The sequence below is a fragment of the Cucurbita pepo genome, chromosome LG02 (genome assembly GCF_002806865.2).
Source record: "Cucurbita pepo subsp. pepo cultivar mu-cu-16 chromosome LG02, ASM280686v2, whole genome shotgun sequence".
NCBI classification, from domain to species: Eukaryota; Viridiplantae; Streptophyta; class Magnoliopsida; order Cucurbitales; family Cucurbitaceae; genus Cucurbita; species Cucurbita pepo.
This window is the reverse complement of record NC_036639.1, coordinates 5,757,896-5,779,322: the sequence shown is the minus strand read 5'-3', so window position 1 is coordinate 5,779,322 and position 21,427 is coordinate 5,757,896. Positions and strand designations below refer to the sequence as shown.

Sequence of the window (21,427 nt, the reverse complement as noted above, 5' to 3'; positions counted from 1 at the left end):
TCCCCTCTTTCCGGTCAAGATAGATGGAAAGAAGGTTCAAGGGAAGGAGTTTATAGTGAAATCCAGTGAAGGAGAGAAGCCGATGTGAAGGAAAGAGCTACTTTTACCTCCTCTTATATATGTTCAAAATCAATTTGAGTCGGTGAATTAGATTGAATGGAACTGAACCAATTGGTTCATTCCAGTCTTTCATTTTTTTATAACATAATTAAAACTTTCTATTCATTAGTCGTGAGATTGTTTGACACAATCATCGATTTATAACCTTAAAAACACTTAGAAAATACCTTATCAAACCATAATATATATACTATATATTTAATTTATACTATACACCTAAACCTAAAAATTTTATTCTAGCCTTATGATTCAAAATTTGAAATTTTTTGGTTAAAGATATCATTTTACATAAGTACAAGCAAATGATTACATCAATTTTTTGAAAACCCTAAAATTACACATACGCAAACAGCACACCATTACAATTGTTCTAAGTACTCGATGATTATAGGACGTTCTACTAAGAAATTAGCAACCCTTTGTTTATTCGGGAAGGCAATAAATGGGTTTTTGATTCCGCGTTCTGAGGGCTTTGGAGTTTAGGAGACCAGTACAGTCTTGTTTTCAGTCTCCGCCGAGAAAATAATACCATGCCGTCTTCCGGTGTTTCAGCCTTGGATTCAGAAGAAGAAGGCAGGTCGAATGTGGGTAAAACAAAGGAGAACCCCAGCTTCTTCGATATATATGGAACCGATGTATGTATTTTTAGTTCATCATTCAGCTATCCCATTTACTTTTTTCAAATTCTTCAAGCCGTTGCATCTTCTTTTTATTCATCGATTACTGTTGTTGTTATTTTGCTTGAATTTTATGTTCTGAAACAATATAGAAACGGATGACATGGTGCATTCTGCTACTTTGATTCCTCTTGTAGGCCAAAGCTGAGATTCTTTTCAAAACTCCCGAGTCTAATTCAACTTTAAGTCTGCAAGTGAGTTTACCTGGTTGCTAAGTTTCTTCTGATTTATAGAAAGAATTGGTTATGAGATTTTTTTTTTTGAGTATCACTTATGTTTTTCTGCAGGATGTTCAAGGGCTTGTAACTTGGGTGCTTGCTGAAGGTTTCATGCCATCATGGGTTTTCATTAAGGTCGATACTTTTCCTAACTTTAGGTTATTGATATGTCTTACTTGAATTTTGTGTGAGCAATAAAAATCTGATCATGAACGGATTGTTATTCAATAGAAATCAAATTTTGGTGATATTTGTCAGTTTAAAGGTCTATGACCTAAATATTTTTGAGCTATATTCATCATTTGTTTCCTCCTTACCAATTCAATTTTTGAGCTATATCTCCATAGGAATGTGACCAGGAGGTAAACCTTACTGGGATCTTGGTGTTCTATTATTTTTCTCGAAAATTTACGCACATTCTTATGTTTTTTAAACTTCGATTGTTAGTTATTCTAATTAATTTGATGGCTTACTTTTGCTCCAAATGTTTAAGATTTCCTGGAAGTACTTACAGAGTTAAATATATGCAGAATAAACCCCTGATCCCCAAAGTGGTTATGGTTTACCTCCCTGGCCTGGATGCTGCTCTGTACATGTCACAGACCAAGATACTTTCTACGTTTAAAAAATTATGCGGCAATCCGAGGGCAGTTTTAGCTCTTAGGTGCTCATTCTTTCATTGAAGTTTGGAAGTTTTTATTCTATTTACCTTTTAGAATGTTTCTGGGATTTTCTTAATGCTACAGTTCTCATGTTGTTATTTTTTATTTTTTTGCTAGCTGTATATCAGATAGAATGCAAACAATTGATGCACTTTTGACATGTAAGGTAAAGAGAAAGAGGGATGCAAATAGTGTAGACTTAAAGAATAATTTGACGTCTGAACAAGGTTTGTAAACCATTTGGCAAACTTTAGTTTTGGTCTAGTTCTCCAGTTAATTAATTTTCTTGTTGTGCTGTTTTAGAATTCTTTTTACTTCCTTGTAGGAGTAGGGAATTAATGTACTTCATTATAACTGTGCTACAAGGAGTTTAAAGGCGAGTCTACATAATTATGTGGGCATCAAACATATACTCTCCTGAGAATAGGGCATTTTAGTGGCAATGAACTTGCTGAAAGTGGTTTTGGTTGATGCCTTTTTATCTACCCTTGATTTATGGTGAACTGACGTTCTGACTTGTTTGCATTCTCCTTCTCTCTCGATATGTTCTCTGGAATGTGTACAGAAAGACTTGACCCTGAAAAAGAAACACCGATATCTATCAAACTCCCGAAGGAGTTGCCTTTCCCTGTTACATATTATACGCTAACTGCAAAAGAACTGGAAGACAATGGCTATCCTTTCAATCAACCAGGTGACTTGTCTTTGGCCCTTTTTCACTTTTTTTCCGAAGTGAGAAAATTTCTTAAGTTAATAGTTCATTTGATTCAGGTTTTATACATACACTTCCTGCTCCTATTGGATCTTCACCTTATGAAATGTTGGCGCTTGACTGTGAAATGGTAAATACATTTTTCTTTAAAAAATTTGAGACAGTAATATATTGAAGGAAACGATGTTAATTCTTGAGGAAACAAGCATANCCCCCCCCCCTCCAAATATATTTGACAATCATCCTGCTTATAAATATCTTCGATTGCCTTTTATTTCATTTATTTTTCATATCTTACTGCTCATATTTGTATTAATGAAAAGGTTCTTTAAAATTTCATATATCTAATTTTTTCTTCTTTTCTTTTTTGTGGCACTTGGAGCCCAAGAGAAATAATAGACGTAATTAACAACTTTTTTTTGTAGGAAACATTGAATATTAAAAAGGAAAGAAAGCAAAACCTCAAACTAAGAAAGATTAGAGAAGTTTCTTCCAGGCTTAAGGGCCATTTTTAAACTATTGTTGTTAGAAAGCAACATAAATTTTACATCAAAATAGAGCCGCAAAATAAATGGTATCAAAAAAAACTATCAATAGTCTTTTCTATATTGTTAAATGTCCTATTCTTCCTCTCAAGCCACGGAAACTCCTTTAACTTTTTGGAAGGATAGCTAGCCATGGTGTGTGTGTGTGTGTGTGTGTGTGTGTGTGTGTGTGTGTGTGGAATGCTTATGTTGCATCTATTCAATTCATGTGCTTTATCGGCTACTTAGTCTGTAAAGGCTCAATAATTCTCTTAATTATTTGATACAATGCATTGCCAATAGTTTCTTTGTAGAATTTTATCTGACGACCTGCCTCATCTTTGATTGAGTTAATCATTTAATTTTTTTGACTTTTATTAGTGTGTGACCTGTGAAGGGTTTGAGCTCACACGAATAACCCTGGTGGATATGGAAGGACAGGTATGCACTTTATCTCTGCTTCAGTTAATTGCCTTAATGAAAGCATTGAATTTTTGTATGAGGAAACTTAACTGGTGCTTTGAAGACTTTAAATCAAGTAATTCTTATCTGAACAAATAATCAAGAACCGTATAGTTAATATGGCGACCATCTTGCTAAGTTAATTTAGTTATCTATATCTTTATCCTTTCTCAGGTTATGCTTCTTTTTAATGTTAAAATGTGTATTTAATAAACTAAAGTCACTGGATTTTACCTCAGAGGCATACAGGTCCTGTTTGTTTAACTGAAGTTTTAGACCAGCTATTTTCAGTTTTGGGTTAACAAAGTATTATCAACTTTTATTTTTGTGATTTCTGTATTTGATTTTGTTTTTAGACCACTGTGTTTTACTTCTACATGTCCCATTCTTTTTGATTTATTACCTTTTTATCTCAGGTTGTCCTTGACAAATTGGTAAAACCATCAAATGCAATTGTTGACTACAATACGAGGTAAGATAGTCGAGCTTTTAGTATCAATTCACAAAAGGTTTTTAATATCAATTCTCATAAAAAGAATATGTCACCAAGAAAAGTTGATGTGAAAATCTTAGTTTCCTGTATTTGATCGATAGTGATGATTTATGAAGCCATTTTAGTTATATTGCACGGTTTACTCTTCTTTAAATTGCTTGCATTTGGTAATTATGCTTGTTTTTCTTATTAGTGGGCAAGTGGCTATACTTTTCAATCTGGCGATTTCTCTATTCTTTTTTCTCCCTCGTTTTTTTCCTTTTTATAATTATTTTTCCTCCGATAGGAAACAGACTTGTTATTCATAGTGAAAAGAACACCACTGGCTGAAGGAGATTAGAAAGTACTGCCCTCAGTTGGAAAATAATCGGAAAGAGTTAGGTAAAGGCTAAAGAGTACATCATTGAGAAAATAACTAGTAAAAGCTTTATGGTACACCATTGAGATGCTGCTGAGTTTAGCGAACTCCCAAAGCTCGTACCCTTTTGTGGCAATGTTCCGTCTAAGGATCTTGTCTTCCCATCTAAATTTTCCCATGGTTGGTCATCACGGCATTGACCCAGAGTGATATTTACCAAGGCATCTGTAACGGCCCAAGGCCACCGCTTGCAGATATTGTCCTCTTTGGGTTTTCCCTTTCGAGCTTCCCCTTAAGGCTTTAAAACGCGTCTGCTAGGGAAAGGTTTCCACACCCTTATAAAGAGTATTTCGTTCTCCTCCCCAACCAATGTGGGATTCTCACAATTCACCCCCCTTCGGGGCCCAGCGTCCTCGCTGGCACTCGTTCATCTCTCCAATCGATGTGGGACCCCTACCAAATCCACCTCCAACCAATGCTAGTAGATATTGTCCTCTTTGGGCTTTCCCTTTCAGGCTTCCCCTCAAGGCTTTAAAACGCGTATGCTAGGGAAAGGTTTCCACACCCTTATAAAGAGTATTTCGTTCTCCTCCCCAACCAATGTGGGATTCTCACAATTCACCCCCCTTCGGGGCCCAGCGTCCTCGCTGGCACTCGTTCATCTCTCCAATCGATGTGGGACCCCTACCAAATCCACCTCCAACCAATGCTAGTAGATATTGTCCTCTTTGGGCTTTCCCTTTCAGGCTTCCCCTCAAGGCTTTAAAACGCGTATGCTAGGGAAAGGTTTCCACACCCTTATAAAGAGTATTTCGTTCTCCTCCCCAACCAATGTGGGATTCTCACAATTCACCCCCCTTCGGGGCCCAGTATCCTCGCTGGCACTCGTTCATTTCTCCAATTGATGTTGGACCCCACCAAATCCACCCCCCTTCGGGCCCAACGTTCTTACTGGCACACGGTCTCGTGTTTAAGAAACAGCTTCTTCGCTGGTACATCGTCTAGTGTCTGGCTCTAATATCATTTGTAATGCCCCTAATTTTTTTTAACCTAAACAGTGATGTCACCCATGCATGCATAAATCATAAAGCGGGAATTCATAATAAATAGTTTTGGAAACAACACCAAGGTCTTACATAAAAGTTCAAAAACCCAAAATGAACGTATCTCAAAATAAGAAAACATTCGTCAACTAAAAACAGAAAATTTAAATAAAACAAACATTCATCGATTTGACTTAAAAACCCAATTAAAACATAAGCGGCCCAAGAATGCCCTCTCATCAACTTCCATGGTATCCTCAGCCTCCTCCGTCACCCGTGCATAGGTGCCTTGCCTTTACCTGAAAAATTTAGGTAGCACGTACCTTAAGTATTTTATGAAATACTTAGTAAGTCACACTATTGGGGTTAGATATGCAAACACATGCCACATATGAGTGAGACCTATCTTTCATCAATCATGGCCTTGGGCTATTTTCTTTTTTGGGTAGGATTGGATGTATGATACTTATCCATACACGGCCCCTGTATGCGCACATGGGCCCACTAGGCGGGCTCGTATACATGCTCCCTGGGTCTGGCTTGGTCGGGCACAACGTATTACACGTCACTGGATGCCACAGAACAGAAAAAGCCCACATGATATCGTGGCGAAACATAGATATCGAATTCTTACTTTCATGACATAAAAGGGAAGTATCCCAATGCAAATGACATATAGATATGCATGAGGTCTCGTGACTTTACATTTCATAACATAATATGTAATACAAAATACGTTTAATTTCCTTCATGCATTTCTTAACATAGCTCAACAACGCTAAGTATATGCATGACTACGTTCATCATATTCATAGCATGTAATACTAACATAACATCCATTACATTTCAGTTCATTTCATAACATTACCAGAAAACATAATCGATGCATAACAGGGACATTTCTCATAAAATATGGTGCATGCAAAAGTCATAGGGCATGCACCAACATGCACCAACATACAACATATATTAGGTTAACTCTAACAGTAAAGTCACTTACCTCGTTGGCTTTGACCGAAGTTTACTCATAGTATTAGCTTATGAAGGGTATATTAGTAATTAGATTGGAAAGTCGTTATGGAGACTAGTTATAAATATAGTCTAAATGTTTGTCTTTTGTGGCTTAACAGGTTTAGTGGAATTACATTTGAGTTGTTAAGTCAGGTGACCACTAGTCTGGAAGATGTTCAGGTTCTCTCTTTGACACTGCACTCACTGATGTTATCTACTTGCAGTAATCAGTTTCTGATGGAACTTTCTAATGCACTGTGGTAAATGTACACTGCAGAAAGTTTTTTTGAATCTAGTTCACAAGGAGACCGTTCTAATTGGTCATTCACTGGAGAATGACCTGATGGCATTAAAGATCTCTCATGATCTGGTGATTGATACTGCAGTACTGTATAAGCATCCCCGTGGCGGCTCTCATAAATCTGCCCTTCGAATCCTTACCAAAAAATTTCTTTCCAGGGAGATACAACAATCTGGCAATGGCCATGATAGTATTGAAGATGCAAGAGCTACTATGGAACTTGCACTTCTTAAAATTAAACATGGTAAGTGACATTCTACTGGCAATATATTTATGGAGAACACAGTTTGATTGTTCTCTCTGAAGTTCCTCAGGAATATTTGTGGTTACAGTTCATGACAGGTCTTCAGAATAACTTAATGTGAAAGTAGCATTTGTTTCAAGTAATTTAGTGTTTAATTTAATATGAAATCTTGCAACTTCATGTATTGCTGGAAAAAGCCAAATTGAGTTTCATGTTTGATGTACTCATTAGTAGTCCTGCATGTAAGTGCCATGGTATTGCTGTGAGGATAAAAATCGGCCTATTCGTACGTAAAATACTGAGTTTTTTCCTCATAAAATATAGAGTGAAATCCAAAAATTGTGCCTAAGCATATTTTTGAAGGGGCCAACTTATTGTTTGAGCACTCTTCAAAAAGGGGTAGGATACACTCAAGGAGGATCTTGTTTAATTCTTCTAGGATTTCTTTCATATTGGAATTGTAGTCTAATGTAAATGAGATCCTCTTAGCTATTCTATAAAGGCTAGTGCTACTGAGGCCTCTAACTATAGAGTTTGGTCCTTAAAAATCATCTTACGTTGTGTTGTATATAAATCGCCAAATTCTGCCGAGTTCTTATTGAATGCCTTCTCTCTTGTTTTCTATCAGGACCCGAGTTCGGTTCACCTCCATCATTAATCAGGAAAAAACTACTTACTATACTTGGTGAGAATGGAAAGACGTCTTCTTTCATCGATGACGTTTCAACAGTGAAGCGATATTCCTCGGAATCATCGCATGCATTTCCTGTAACTTCTGATGATGAAGCTCTTTCAAGGGCGAAAAAGGAGGTTGGCATGGCGCTGATTGTATTTGACTGAAATTTCTTTTATAACTGATATCTAACTAGTTTGTTTGTGGCTATTAGGTAATGAATGAAAGAGTACACTTCATATGGACACAATTTTCGGAATTAAATTCTTACCATAAGAAGCAAGTAGATGATGAAGAAAGATTGAATGTCAAGCTTGCAGAGTTATTGTCATTACTTACATGTGATTCAAAATCTGCAAACAAGAAAAGGAACAGCCGCAAAATCTCTGTTGAACTACGGGAAATTTTGAGCCGCATGGATTCCAGAATCAAGGACCTTTATACCTCGTTACCTACTAATGCTATGCTTATTGTTTGCACTGGTCACGGTGACATAGCACTTGTACAGAGGTATGTGCTTTCCTTTCCATTTATCATGGTAAATTCTTACTGCTTCCAAATATCAGAGTTTCTGGTTGATAGAATGACAAGTGATAGCAAAGAATCTAGCAATTATTTGAACATGGATGATAGCAATTAATTGTGCTGAACTCCTTAAGTTGGCTAACGTGATTGGCTGTTCTGTTATGACCTTCCCTCTTGTCTTTCATTTTCACCATAACCCCAAATCCAAATCTTTTGGGATTTGATCGCAGAAATGATGAGCAAAAGATTGGGTTGTTGAAGGAACATTAGTAGTAACCTTCAGTTGGTTATAACTCTCCATATAATAAGAAAAGTAGCATTCTTTTACACAGTCATCAAATTTAGAGTGCCACAACCGGAGGATTTAGTAGTAGCATATGAGAACCACACCGAGAGTTTGCCCCCTGCGTATATTTGTCATATATTGGAGTGGAAGATGGAATCGAGATGGTTTGCTGCGGAGCCTGATGCAAGCCTTCCCGAGACGGAATTCATATTTTAGTGGAACCTAGGAGAGCTTTGACTATTCCAAATTCACTGTTATGAGGTGTTGGTCGAGATAGGTTGGGGCGTTGCCCCATCTATCTCTCCTCCACCCTTTCCCGTAATATAGAGTCCCGCAGTTTTTATGGAAAGTCACTAAGGTGGAGTCATTTCGGGTCTGTTTGAAACGACCTTTTAAGTATTTAAAAAAGTGTTTTCAAGCACTTGAAAAGCCATTCCAAATAGATTAATGCGATGGTTGGGAGTCCAATACTATGCCCAAAGCATGTGTGGTTTGGTACAATCAGCTACGATATCTCGTGTAGGTGAATATCAATACCATAAAGTTTGAATCTATCCTCCCGACGTACTTTATAGCTTTCATTTCAAATCGTAATGACTTTTATTTTTCTGGGAACAATGTTAAATGTTTTGACATTTGTGTATGGAGACAGATTGAGGAAAATGCTAAAGGAGCAAAGTGAAACAATGATATGCCGTGAGAAGATTGTCAAAATGTTGGAAGAGCTCCATGCCCAAGCTGAAGTAGCTCTGTGTTTTGCTTCTATAAAGCATTCATCTTTACTCTAATTCGTCTCTCTTTGTAATACATTGTTTCCTTCCATTTGTCATTCATCCATAATTATCATTATTGGAATTTGAATGAGTGATTATAATTGGAATTTGAATGAGTGATTATAGGCAATCACTATTTGTGTTAATTATAGGCAATCACATGAAATATAGATATTATTGTTAGACGAACACGACTCTTCACAATGGTATGATATTGTCCACTTTGAACATAAGCTCTCGTGGCTATGCTCTGGAAGGCCCCAGTGCAATAGAGATAGTATTCTTTGGTTATAAACCCATTATCATTTCATAAATTAGTTGATGTGGGACTTTCACGCTCACTAACAATTATGATTGCAGTTAATCAGAGCTAATTAGGGATTAATAAATTTTATAACATCAATATCGACATTGAGACATCTACATTTTTGTCAACTGGTGAATGTAAAAAAGCAAACTGATGTGAAATGATGTGAAATAATAGAAAGATAATAAGGAAAATAAAGCTTGTATTTGGTGATATGTGACTAATAAATATTAATATTTGGAAGTTTTCAATAATTATTTACATATTCATGGTAAGTCATACGTGCCCATTATACATGGTAATTCATAGTATCTCACACGGCATAAACATAATCATAACAATATAACAAATAAGTTATTCTCAAAAGAACCTATGAACCCTAATCAACGTAAATCGAGAGGAATACAGAACACCATACCAAAACTTGATCTCCAAAACTTTCAACATACATTGAGAGGAATACAACACACCATGTCGAAACTCCGTCATCAAAATTCATAACTTACCCATTAAAAGCTTTTGTCCGTTCGAATGAAAAAGCATATGAACGGTCCCAAATTTGGGAACTACAACCAAGTGGGACACCTAATTCTTTGGAAGTTTTCTATCATTATTTACCTTTTATTTCATTTTGACACGTGTAAACAATTTTTTAAATTATAAACACCCTGATAAGGAAATAGTCCATTGAAGAGAGAGAATTCCCATTGGCCAGATCAAGGACACTGGACATGGGATACACAGGCACCAGAGCTGATTTGACCGGGCAGACTAGATGAACGAGATTGATTTAAAGCGAAAGAAAGCGTTGTGCCAACTTGCATACAAGATTGATATATGAATTTTGAGACTCTAGTCAAATCTTCTCTAACCGTCTTTTACGGGCTATTTAATTTAAAATTTTAATTTAATTGATATAATAATAAGTTAATTTCATGGGTTAATTTGTAATTTTAATTGCATAATTACCTAAATTTAATCGTATTTAAAAGTTGTAATAAATTGGTTTATTAATTTTTATTTATCCCACTTACTACCATTAGGGCAAAACTATCAATTCTACCCAACTTATTAATGCATTTTTGTCCCACATAAGTTCGCTAAAAAAAATATTAATAATTTGTTCATTTTCATTCACTCATATTTTGTATGGAGGAAACTTTTTTTTAATTTTTTAAAATGAGAAGAATTAAAAAAAAAAATTTTTAAAATATTTTTAAAACATAGTAAAGGTCGGAAAGTTTAAGAATATTATTGGAATGAAATTTTAAAATTTAAAACAAAGTTCATAATTAAACTTAAAAAAATAAAGAAAGTTACAATATTATTGTCGAGAAATAATAGAATAAATTAAAATAGACAATTAAAAATTAAGTAGTTTAAATGTTTATTAAATTAGGAGAAGATATTTAATGGGTCAAAACAGTAAATAACTCATGGATCTAGTCGCTAGCAGAGCCACAAAGGACTAGGAAATTGATTCTTTTCTGGTTATAAGCTCCCATTGCATCATACGAATTACAAAAAAAGGGGTTTGGGAGAAAAATCTGCACGAATCGGATTTTTTTGAGGAACATTTCGAGAGAGATATTTGGTCAAATACCTAGCGACAAACTCCTATATTCCTTTCATTATAGTATTTGTCGGATAAAAAAAGACCAATATAAGGGTCAAAGAAATGAAAAGGCACCTAAACTATAAGACAAGTAAGCTTCTCCAGACCATACAAGTGCTCGGCGAGCCCGTTCTACCTTAACGCACTCCAAATGCAGTTGCCAGTGTAGTAGTAGTTCCTTTCTTTTCAATCCTTGCTAGCTGCTTATCCATTAAGCAGAGGAAATCCTATTTAACAGAAGGATTATAGCCTTATTCTTCCAAGAACGAACTAAGAGGGTCAGCAACTCGGATACTTCCCCCCTAAATCCTAAACCCTAAACCCCTACCGATGCATTTTTACATCCCACCGCTTAGCCCCGTTCATCTTCGTCAAAGTTTTAGATTGGCGACCAAGTCCCTTATCCTTCTTGTTTCCAAGGAAGGGGCTATTTCATTTGTGTTATCTGCAAATTCCAACACGTAAATTTTAAGGTATCTTTTTCTTTTTTTTCATAAAAAAGAAAACGAGTGTTTATATGGCTCAAATAACTCCACTAACTCAAACTAAGCCAACCCAAACCATAAAATTAGTTCAGAGTTTGTTGAATTTTTGGAAAATCCTAAGTCCTAACCCTAACCTATTTGAAAAATAAGGTTATAACTCAACTAAACTCAACCCAAATTTTAAAATTATCATAAATGTTGGATGAAAGTCCTAACGTCTGCTAATTTAGGAAATGATCATGTGTTTATAATCAAATAATACTATCTCCATTGGTAGAAGACCTCTTGGAGAAGCCCAAAACAAAGTCGTGAGAGGTTATGTTCAAAGTGAACAATATCATACCATTTTGGAGAGTCGTGTTTATCTAACATGTATTAGAGTCATGCCTTAAGCTCTAAACTTAGTCATACCAATAGAATCGTGAAAGTAAAAGTAGCGGACCGGACAAACTAAGCACAGTAAAAAAGGTAAAAAGGTAGAGAGAGAGAGAGAGAGAGAGAGAGAGTAAAATTGAAAATGACAAAAAAGTCCTTGCTTCTAATTTCTCCGAAAGCACATGTCTAGAGTTCCAGAAGTTGGCACACCATGGGTAGCAATGGGAAGAGATTGGGGGGTGGAAGAGGCAGTCCCCACCACGCCACCACCTTCCAAACAAACCCACAAACTGACACCTCTATATATGCACACATCCACTCTCACATCATTTCTCAACTCTTCCTCTTCTCTCTCTTCCTCTTCTCTCTCTTCCCATTCCCTCACTATGATTCGGACTTCCCTCCGCCTTCTCACTCCGAATTTTCCTTCTCCGCCGCCTCTTCTTGGCGGCGCCCGCCGTCAGAATGCCTTCGTGTTGCTTTCCTCTTCTAACCGCTCCGCTTTGCTCTCGCCGACACGTCGTTTTGAATCCACCGAAGCCGCGCGACTCCATGAAGACGAAAACGATGATCAGGTCATTTAAATATTAATAATAATCTATATTTGTTTTAATTTAATACTTATGATTACAACATTACGAGATTAAGGTAGCTGCCAACAATTCTCACTCTATCAAATCATTTTAGATTTCCAAATTTATATAAAAATTATTTTCTAAAATTAAATGCTTTTTTTTTTTTTCTTTTCATAATTATCAAAGGAAAATAGTTTAATGTTTTTTTAATTTGGAAAGAAAAGTCAAATCTGAAATTTCTTTACCATTTGTAATGATTGTTCAACATAGATCTTCAAATTTACTTACTATCTTTGTGTATATTATATAATATAATATAATACAATAATGAGATTACTTTTAGTATTTAATATTAAAAATTTATCAAATAATATAACATAATTTATGTTAACTATTTCAATTAAAACATTTGATTATTAACTTTTTAAACTTTTAATTAAAAAATATGTATATATATATATATGACGAATGATTTATTTACCGTGGTAGGAGTTGGATTTTCCGGGAGGAAGAGTTCCATTTACGAGTGAAATGAAATTCATTACTGAGTCGACTGAGAAGCGGGTCTCGTGTTATCGAATTCTCCACGAAAATGGGGAGACGATTACGCCCACGAATTTCAAGCAGGNTTTTTTTTTTTTTTTTTTTTTTTTTTTTTTTTTTTTTTTTTTTTTCTGTAAAAAAAATAAATTTTTTTATTTTTTTTATTTTTTATAATATAGTTGAGCAAGGATGTAATGATGAAGATGTACAAAGACATGATTACCCTTGAAACAATGGACACCATATTCTTCGAAGCACAAAGGCAAGGAAGAATCTCATTTTACTTAACTTCAGCTGGAGAAGAAGCAGTGACCATTGCTTCAGCAGCTGCGCTTCACTCCGACGACGTGGTTTTGGCTCAGGTACGTATGTACGTATGTACATCAATTTAGCTTATAATGTAATCTCGTTTTGGTTTAAGAGAGTCGGGTCGATTTATTACAGTACAGGGAGCCGGGAGTGTTGTTATGGCGTGGATTTGGATTGCAAGAATTTGCAGATCAGGTGTTTGGAAACAGAAGTGATTATGGAAAAGGTAGGCAGATGCCCATTCACTATGGCTCCAATCTGCTCAATTACTTCACCATTTCATCGCCAATTGGGTAAACATGCCTTCATCCCTCAATACTTCATACTTAACTTTGTGGCTATCAAATTGAAACCATGTGTGTCCTTTATTTACTGTCTGTTGCAGAACGCAGCTTCCACATGCTGTTGGCGTTGCTTATTCTCTTAAAATCGACAGAAAAGACGCCTGCGCTGTGACTTATTTTGGAGATGGCAGCACCAGCGAGGTACATATCTTAAATATCCTCTTTTCTTTGCTCCAATATTGAACACTTGGTGGTGCACATTCGTATCATATTATCCACTTACTTTGAGCATAAGTTCTCCTGGCTTTGCTTTGGACTTCTCCAAAAAGAAGGCCTTGGTATTCTTTGATTATAAACCCATGATCATTCTCTCATTGAATTTTGTTACTTACAGGGAGATTTCCACGCGGCATTGAACTTTGCAGCAGTGTTAGGAGCGCCGGTGGTTTTCATCTGCCGGAACAACGGCTGGGCTATCAGTACTGCAATCCAAGAACAATTCCGAAGTACCAAATCCATTCAAAAATCTCACACATCTCAATCCCAACCTCTGATTCCCTTTTTCGTTTCCATTTTCAGGCGACGGGGTGGTGGTTAAAGGTCAGGCCTATGGAGTCCGAAGCATTAGGATTGATGGCAATGATGCTCTGGCTGTTTATACCGCCACTCGCAGAGCGAGAGAGATGGCGGTTGCCGAGCAGATGCCGGTTCTGATCGAGGCTCTAACTTACAGAGTTGGCCACCATTCCACCTCCGATGATTCCACCAAGTATCGGGGTGTGGATGAGATTGAGTACTGGAAAACAAAGAGGAGCCCTATGTATCGGTTTGCAAGATGGTTAAGAAATAATGGATGGTTGAGTGAAGAAGATGAGTCCATGCATCGATCCACTGTAAAAAAACAGGTCAGATCCTTTGTTTTTAAATACACTTTCACCTCTTATACCACTGTTTCAAGCTCGTTTCCGAAACAAAATCGTTATCAAACAAGATCCGGTTGAAACTAGGATCAGGACATAACTGGTAAACATAATCAAATTGTTGGTTTTTTAGTTGTTGCAAGCAATCCAGAAAGCAGAGAAGGCAGAGAAAGCTCCAGTTTCAGCATTGTTCAGTGATGTCTATGATCACATACCCTCAAACCTTCATGAGCAAGAACAGGTACTGAGGCAAACAATGAAGAGGTATCCTCAAGATTACCCTTCTGATGTTCCTCTTTAGAAGAAGATTCTATCCAAAAGGGTACATCAGCAGTTGTGCCAAATAAATGTAAACTAAAGCGTACATCAACCGCTTGTGCCAAATAAATGTAAACTCATGATATGATATGATATGATATGATATGATATACTGTAATATCAGCTTCGTGGGTTAAGATCATGCTACCGCTATGGCTCTTTGGAAAATCTTGATGATGATAATGTCACTACCTAAATTGATCTGAAACTCTAGAGCCTTGTTCAGAGTTATTTGGATTAATGGGAACATGTTGTGTTCTTCAATGGACACTAATTTCCTTCAACTTAACTTCAGTGCTTCATTATGTACTCTTATAACCTTCTATTGGGCAAGTCATTCCTATGAAGAAGCCATTCACCATTATAATCACTCCATTGCCTGAACAAACAGCTACCTTTCAATTTAATTCTATGAAGAAGTGTATTCAAAATCTAGCCAAACTGAAATAGTAATAATAATAATAATAATCATAACAATAAATATATAGTTTTTCTAAAAAAATATATTTTTGAAATAGTGAAAACAAACCATAGAAATTAAAGGTGGGTTGACGTAATTTTTAGACACAAAAAAAAAAACTAAAAATCAAATGGTTACCAAATGGAACCTTATATTTAAATAAGCACATCAAGTTAGCATGTGAGATCCCACGTCGAATGGAGAGAGAAACAAGTGCCAACGAGGATGTTGGGCTCCGAAGAGGGGGTGGATTGTGAGATCTCACATCGATTGGAGAGACGAACGAGTGCCAGCGAGGACACTGGGCCCCAAAGAGGAGTGAATTGTGAGATCCCATGTCAATTGGAGAGAGGAACAAGTGCCAATGAGGATACTGAGCCTTGAAGGGGAGTGAATTGTGAGATCCCACATCGATTGAGGAGGAGAACGAAACATTCTTTGTAAGGGTGTAAAAACCTCTCCCAAGTAGACGTATTTTAAAAACTTTGATGTGAAGCCCAAAAAGGAAAGCTTAGGGAGGACAATATTTGATAGCGATGAGCTTGCATAGGGATGGGCTTGGGCTGCTGTATATAGCATAGGGTTGAGCAAATGAAACTTGTATCTAGATTTAGAAACATTTGCATTGGAAGAACTTGTTGGTAGTATAAACCTCAGGAAAACTGGTTGAACTATATAGGGAGGCAGCCAATGATCATCTTCCACAATCTAATTCAGAGTTACTTTCCCAAGGCTAGATCATGTTTTACTCCACTCATTGAATTCTACACAAGGTTTATGAGATTTGCAGTATTATGACTGTGACATCGTATCTTAGGTCCTTCAACAGCTTAAGAGGTTTATGGTTGGGAAATATTTGCCACAATAAAGTTGATCCAACAACTAATAGAGGTTTACAGGTAGAACACCTATCAGATGTCAACAAGCGTTTGATGTTGAAATGCAAATACTCGATTTCTTAGTTAAAATGGGGATCAATTTCAACTAAGATTGATCCTTCACTTAGTTGAACTTGATTACTTGCCACTTTTTACTTTCTTGAATCATACTTGAATCCCTTTCTTGTTTGTTATTTCCCAAAGGAGAGAAACAAACAAGGCACACATTTTCATACAGAAACAAGTGAAGGATAATAGCAAGAAAAGTTTTGGCAATTGGATAGGCAGTGGAATTAGTCCAAATATTCGTAGATGCAAGCAAGCGGGGTGAATCACATAGATAATCCCCTACTGGCCAACGTGCATATAGATAGGGCAGGTGAAAAACGAAAGGGATGGATATCTAAACAATTAAGAGAACCCAGTCTCGAAACCGAAGTATTGATAGGATTCCCAAGTTTTGGATCCTTTTCCATCTGTGAAGTTGCAAGTTCATGGTAAATCAATAAATTGTCAACCTAGTAACAAAGGCTAAAAGAAGACGAGCAAATAACTCTGGCAGATATTCTAGCTCAACGAACTCATAATCCATAAAAGGAAGATTGAAGAACATAAACCTTTTTACTTCAAGGGTGTGCTAAAATGGAATAACAGCATAACGAGTATCCTAAAACCAAATGAGGATGCTCCTGGAGTCCTCGACATAAAATCAATACGAGCAGCAGCCACCAGGTGATGCATTCTCTTGAGGAGGTTTCTCTTTGAAGATGTTCTTTTTCAAACCTGTTGAGCCATCAGCCAAAAGACTGGGCGTGTCCAAAATCTGCAAACACATTTTTAGAGCAGCAAGTTACTGAATGGCTTATGGAGGATTGGTGGGGCAAATTATAAACACTCTGAGATGTTCTTGAATAGGTTCTAGTTTTGGTTCTACCTAATTAAAAAGCATTTCTAAGCTAAATGCCTATTTGAATAACTTGAAAATTTACAATTGCACTCTTGGGCTAACTTGAGAGCAACTGGACATTAATATAGGAGGTTCATGCTGTCCATATTAATGCAGAAGAGGTTCAAGTTTTCACGCACCTTTAACACAAGCTCATCAAAGCATTGTTCCACATTGACTCGAGTTTTTGCGCTACATTCAAGAAATAGGCATCCATATTCTCGAGCAAAGTCGATTCCCTCTTTTTTACTGACTACCCTTTCACTTTCCTGAAAGATAAGATCGCTCAAATTTAAATATCTAAAGCTAAGAATAAGGATTAATTGATTTACAGAAGAAAAATATTATAAACAACTTGTAGCCAATAAACCAAGCTCAATAGAATATAATGGGTTACTTCAGTAACTATGGCACTAATTAAGCCAGATAGTCATACTAATTCAAATCCATAGTTAATTAAATAGGGCAGGGTAGTTACTAGTTACTACTGAATTTCGTAAGAGTTAATGGCATACCTTATCCACTTTGTTTCCAACAAGCATCTTGATGCAATCCTGATTTGTTGAGTACAGGTCAATTTCTTTAGCCCATATGTCAGAGAGATTTGTGAATGTCTCGCGGCGGGTCACATCATACACTAAATTTTTAGGTTGCAACAGTATTTGGTTAACTTAAGAGCTAATTGAATAATAGAAAAAGTAATTAAGACTTAAGAATTTATCAAAACAAGTCATCCCTAGAGTTTAGGAAAAGCCATAAGTTCCAAAGTTGAACCTAAAATCCAAGCTTTTCTGAGGCTCAAAAACCCGAACGAGATTTCATAAGTGGAGCAATGGTAGCATGCTAGTATTATAATTGTAGATAGAAAGTGATGAAATAAAAAGAAGATACCCATAATGATTCCTTGAGCGCCTCTGTAATATGAACCTGTTAATGTTCGAAACCTCTCCTGCCCAGCTGCAAATAGAGAACATTTAAATAACAATAAAATAAAAAAAAATAAAAAAAATAAAAAAAACGTAGACAGTTACTAAGGAATAAAGAATTTAATTTTCTTCAAATAAAGGTATGGAAAATGTGCTTACTAGATCAAATCTCATCAAAATACACTTAATAATAGGAGGTAGCCACTTACGGAATAAAAGTTCGAACTTTCAAGTAAAGATGTGGAGGATGCGTTAACATAAATCAATTTTATCTTAGTATACCACTGCCAAGCTACATCACACAGACTTGAAAAACATACTGCATGTCTTAGCTGATTACTTACAAAGACCAAAGTTTTTTATATTCAACAGCTATCATAACAAGCCCCAAGTAGCACCATAAAGAAACTAAATTAATCCCTACTCTACAATGATTTTAGTTTCTCTGCTTATGGTTTTTTGTTTGTCATCAGTGAAATCGTAGATTGAAAAACAGAAATCGTCTTTGAGGATGTCCTTTACTTATTCCTAATAATTTCCAACAACAATATAATACCACAAGATAACCAGTAAAATTTTACATGCATGAGACTTCAAAGATACTAAGTCAGTTAGTGGGCATAAGAATCCACTACCTTATCTATCGAAATCATATAACTAGAATTTCAAACTGCAACATTTTATAATATGAAAAGAAAAACGATGATCAATGCAACTAATGAAATGTTACGTGCATGGTACACCCCCCAGACACTGTCAAGGTCAGCAGATATATGTAAATCTATGTAAATCCAACCCCTACAATTTCATAATTTAGCAGATATATGTAAATCTATGTAAATCCAACCCCTACAATTTCATAATTTAAACATTTAAAGGAAAAGCATGTTAAGGTTGAAGCAAACTGACTAAATAAGCCAGTACTAAGGTTTTATAATATAAATAATTCTCATGCATACTTCTTTATCCATAAAAAAAGTATGTTAAATGCATATCAAACATTCAAAACAAAAATGTAGAAATTAAAATACAGATCAATAACACAATGGGTGAAGCCAAAAGAGGACAGAAACAAATCAAACGACACCATTGTTTTTCCCCAATCATGTTCATACAGGTGCATAACATGAAACACAACAGCAAGATTTCACCTGTGTCCCATATTGCAAGCTTCAACTTCTTTCCCCCAACTGTAACATGCTTAATCTTGAAATCCACACCTAAAAATTATGTAGAGAATTACATTTAGTATGTAACAAGATGAGCAATAGATCATATAATATTTTTTTTTTCTATAAGAAACAAAAGAATACTTCATTGATGTAAATGAAATATATTGTAGAAAACCAAATGAGTTACAAAAAGGATCTTCAATTAGTTGAGAGGATTGGATGGTGGGGATAGTTTCGTTTCCGTATGTTACCTTCGTCTTTGTTACCCTTTCATCACCATAATATGCTTTTGCGGCTTTTGGACATCCCTTGTCTAATAGGGAGCTTATAATGTATCTTCTTTTCTCTCTATGTTGGCTAGGTCGGTTTTGATGTTCGTTTGTTACCCCTAATCATCCATTAAGTTTTACTATAGTTATCTAATCTCTCATTTGTAGGGGTGTTCGAATGACTCGATTAACCAAACTACCGACCCAAACCGGAAGTTAATTTTTTTTTTAATTTGGCTTGGTTTGAATTTTTGGAGGACCGAAAATCTGATTCGATTCACAGGTTGGATTTTTTTTGGTTGGGTCAACCAAACCAACCAAATTCCCTAACCCAACCCATCCTAACCCCTACTTCTAGAATTGTTACAAAGGTGAAGACTAATAGTAGATGTTAATGATGCATTGTAACTTGTGGATGTTTGATATATGAGCTTAAGAGATTTTAGCTATTAATGTGACATATATTGTGGATAAGTAGGATTTTTTAAATTAATTAAAAAAAATTGAAAAGCCAGCGAACCAACATGAAAATAGAGAGTCAGGTTGGGTTGGGTTGTGAACCTTATTTGATTCATTTTAGTAGGCAACCCGACCAACCCGGAATTTCGGGTTGGTCCAAAAAATTTCCAACCCAACCCGTGTACAACTCTACTCTTTTGTGCAATTCTCACCTCCTCACACCATCTCTATAGTACTCGCTCTAGAAGGTTGAAGTCTAAAGAAGGTAAAAAATTTCAATTGGCAAATCTGACACTAAAGGATTAACACTATTGACTCTATCCAGAGATCATTTTATGTTAACAGGGCCTCAATAGAGCATGCTACGTAAGGGTACTTCTAAGGATATGGATCATATCATGTGGAGTTGTCAGTTCATAGATTTAATTTGGGACAGTCTGTAGGAGACTTTAGAGGTAACAATCCATACAACATGATCCTTATCGAATCTATGAACTGACTGATTCACATGCCAGTTTGTTGGAGACTTCAGATGTGCATTTGGTTCATAACATATAGTGTCAAGCCATGATGGAAGAGCCATTGTTCATTCACCTGCCTTTACAAGATAACAGGTAATTTAATGTCTTTCATTTTCCATTTTTTATCCTTCTCTATACTGTAGAACATTTGACTAGAGAAGAACAGGAAAATTTTAGAAGGATTGAGAGCATTTTGGGAGGTGTGGGCTTAGCATAAAAGTTTTTAGTTCAAAACACCAACAAGTCTTTCATATGTTTTCACCTACATATGTGAATTCTTAGCCAATTTTTAAATTTCAGTAACTTCCTAAGTTGAGTTTGAAAACATTTCTAAAAACTAAAATAAATAAACAAACACCTAATGTTTATAAAATCAATCGTAACCGCTATCAAACAGGGCTTCAGTCTTTCATCTTCTGGAATTCAAGACAACTTCAAGCTAAATTGAATGATCATTCGAGACAGATTCAAATAAACAAACGAAGAAAGCCACAAGCCATTGATTACAAAGACGCGATTAGAGTAGAAGAAATCACAGTCATACCAATAGTTGGAGAAAGTTCCTCAAATGAATCAGAAGTGAATCGCAAAAGAAGCGTACTCTTCCCAACTCCAGAGTCCCCAATCAACAGCAACTTAAACAAGTAATCAAACTCCGGTTGACTCGAAGACGGTGCCGACGACATCAGAAACACAGAAAAAAACACCTTAATCAACCACCATCAACAAAACCCAAATTCAGTCGCAATCAATTTCCCGATCAACACAAATAAAGCATTAGAAGTGAAAGAAGCAAAATACCTTGAAAAAAGCAAATCCAGTACAGGAAAAGGGAAAGGGAAAGTAAAAACTGAGTGAGTAGAGAGGGAAGGAAAAAGCCTTTGAAATTGTTCTTCAGACAGAATTTAGAACTCGCTTGCTTCCCACCGAATCCTCTTCCTCAACTCTTATTTCGAAAAGTGTGCCGACGCCTTTGATTGATA

General features: G+C 36.0%; 3 protein-coding genes across 3 annotated transcripts; 2 read left to right on the top strand and 1 right to left on the bottom strand.

Moving 5' to 3' along the window:
• Positions 1-478: 478 nt before the first annotated feature.
• Positions 479-9,287, top strand: LOC111789151 (small RNA degrading nuclease 5-like). Its single transcript, XM_023669811.1, has 14 exons — positions 479-755; positions 935-991; positions 1,085-1,150; positions 1,546-1,679; positions 1,795-1,904; positions 2,243-2,371; positions 2,449-2,519; positions 3,295-3,354; positions 3,792-3,847; positions 6,400-6,460; positions 6,558-6,825; positions 7,454-7,635; positions 7,713-8,008; positions 8,962-9,287. The coding sequence occupies exons 1-14, from the start codon at positions 651-653 to the stop codon at positions 9,095-9,097; spliced, it is 1,731 nt and encodes a 576-aa protein (XP_023525579.1). The 5' UTR covers positions 479-650; the 3' UTR covers positions 9,098-9,287.
• Positions 9,288-12,209: 2,922 nt separating this feature from the next.
• On the top strand, positions 12,210-15,097 carry LOC111789152 (2-oxoisovalerate dehydrogenase subunit alpha 1, mitochondrial-like). Its single transcript, XM_023669812.1, has 8 exons — positions 12,210-12,439; positions 12,929-13,066; positions 13,162-13,344; positions 13,427-13,584; positions 13,677-13,776; positions 13,970-14,081; positions 14,155-14,480; positions 14,629-15,097. The coding sequence occupies exons 1-8, from the start codon at positions 12,251-12,253 to the stop codon at positions 14,794-14,796; spliced, it is 1,374 nt and encodes a 457-aa protein (XP_023525580.1). The 5' UTR covers positions 12,210-12,250; the 3' UTR covers positions 14,797-15,097.
• Positions 15,098-16,562: 1,465 nt separating this feature from the next.
• On the bottom strand, positions 16,563-21,401 carry LOC111789381 (ras-related protein RABC1-like). Its single transcript, XM_023670135.1, has 7 exons — positions 21,246-21,401; positions 20,989-21,151; positions 19,175-19,243; positions 17,989-18,054; positions 17,613-17,734; positions 17,238-17,366; positions 16,563-16,974 (listed from the first exon to the last, which is right to left on the bottom strand). The coding sequence occupies exons 2-7, from the start codon at positions 21,128-21,130 to the stop codon at positions 16,861-16,863; spliced, it is 642 nt and encodes a 213-aa protein (XP_023525903.1). The 5' UTR covers positions 21,131-21,151; positions 21,246-21,401; the 3' UTR covers positions 16,563-16,860.
• Between the last annotated feature and the right edge of the window lie 26 nt (positions 21,402-21,427).

Coding starts and splice junctions, on each gene's coding strand:
- LOC111789151 (XM_023669811.1), top strand. CDS start 651: ATGCCGTCTTCCGGTGTTTCAGCCTTGGATTCAGAAGAAGAAGGCAGG. Junction 1,151..1,545: donor CATCATGGGTTTTCATTAAG/GTCGATACTTTT, acceptor AAATATATGCAG/AATAAACCCCTGATCCCCAA. Junction 3,355..3,791: donor TGGTGGATATGGAAGGACAG/GTATGCACTTTA, acceptor TTTTTATCTCAG/GTTGTCCTTGACAAATTGGT.
- LOC111789152 (XM_023669812.1), top strand. CDS start 12,251: ATGATTCGGACTTCCCTCCGCCTTCTCACTCCGAATTTTCCTTCTCCG. Junction 13,345..13,426: donor ACGACGTGGTTTTGGCTCAG/GTACGTATGTAC, acceptor GATTTATTACAG/TACAGGGAGCCGGGAGTGTT. Junction 13,777..13,969: donor GAGATGGCAGCACCAGCGAG/GTACATATCTTA, acceptor TGTTACTTACAG/GGAGATTTCCACGCGGCATT.
- LOC111789381 (XM_023670135.1), bottom strand. CDS start 21,130: ATGTCGTCGGCACCGTCTTCGAGTCAACCGGAGTTTGATTACTTGTTT. Junction 19,244..20,988: donor GGAACTTTCTCCAACTATTG/GTATGACTGTGA, acceptor CATAATTTTTAG/GTGTGGATTTCAAGATTAAG. Junction 17,735..17,988: donor CGCTCAAGGAATCATTATGG/GTATCTTCTTTT, acceptor CTAAAAATTTAG/TGTATGATGTGACCCGCCGC.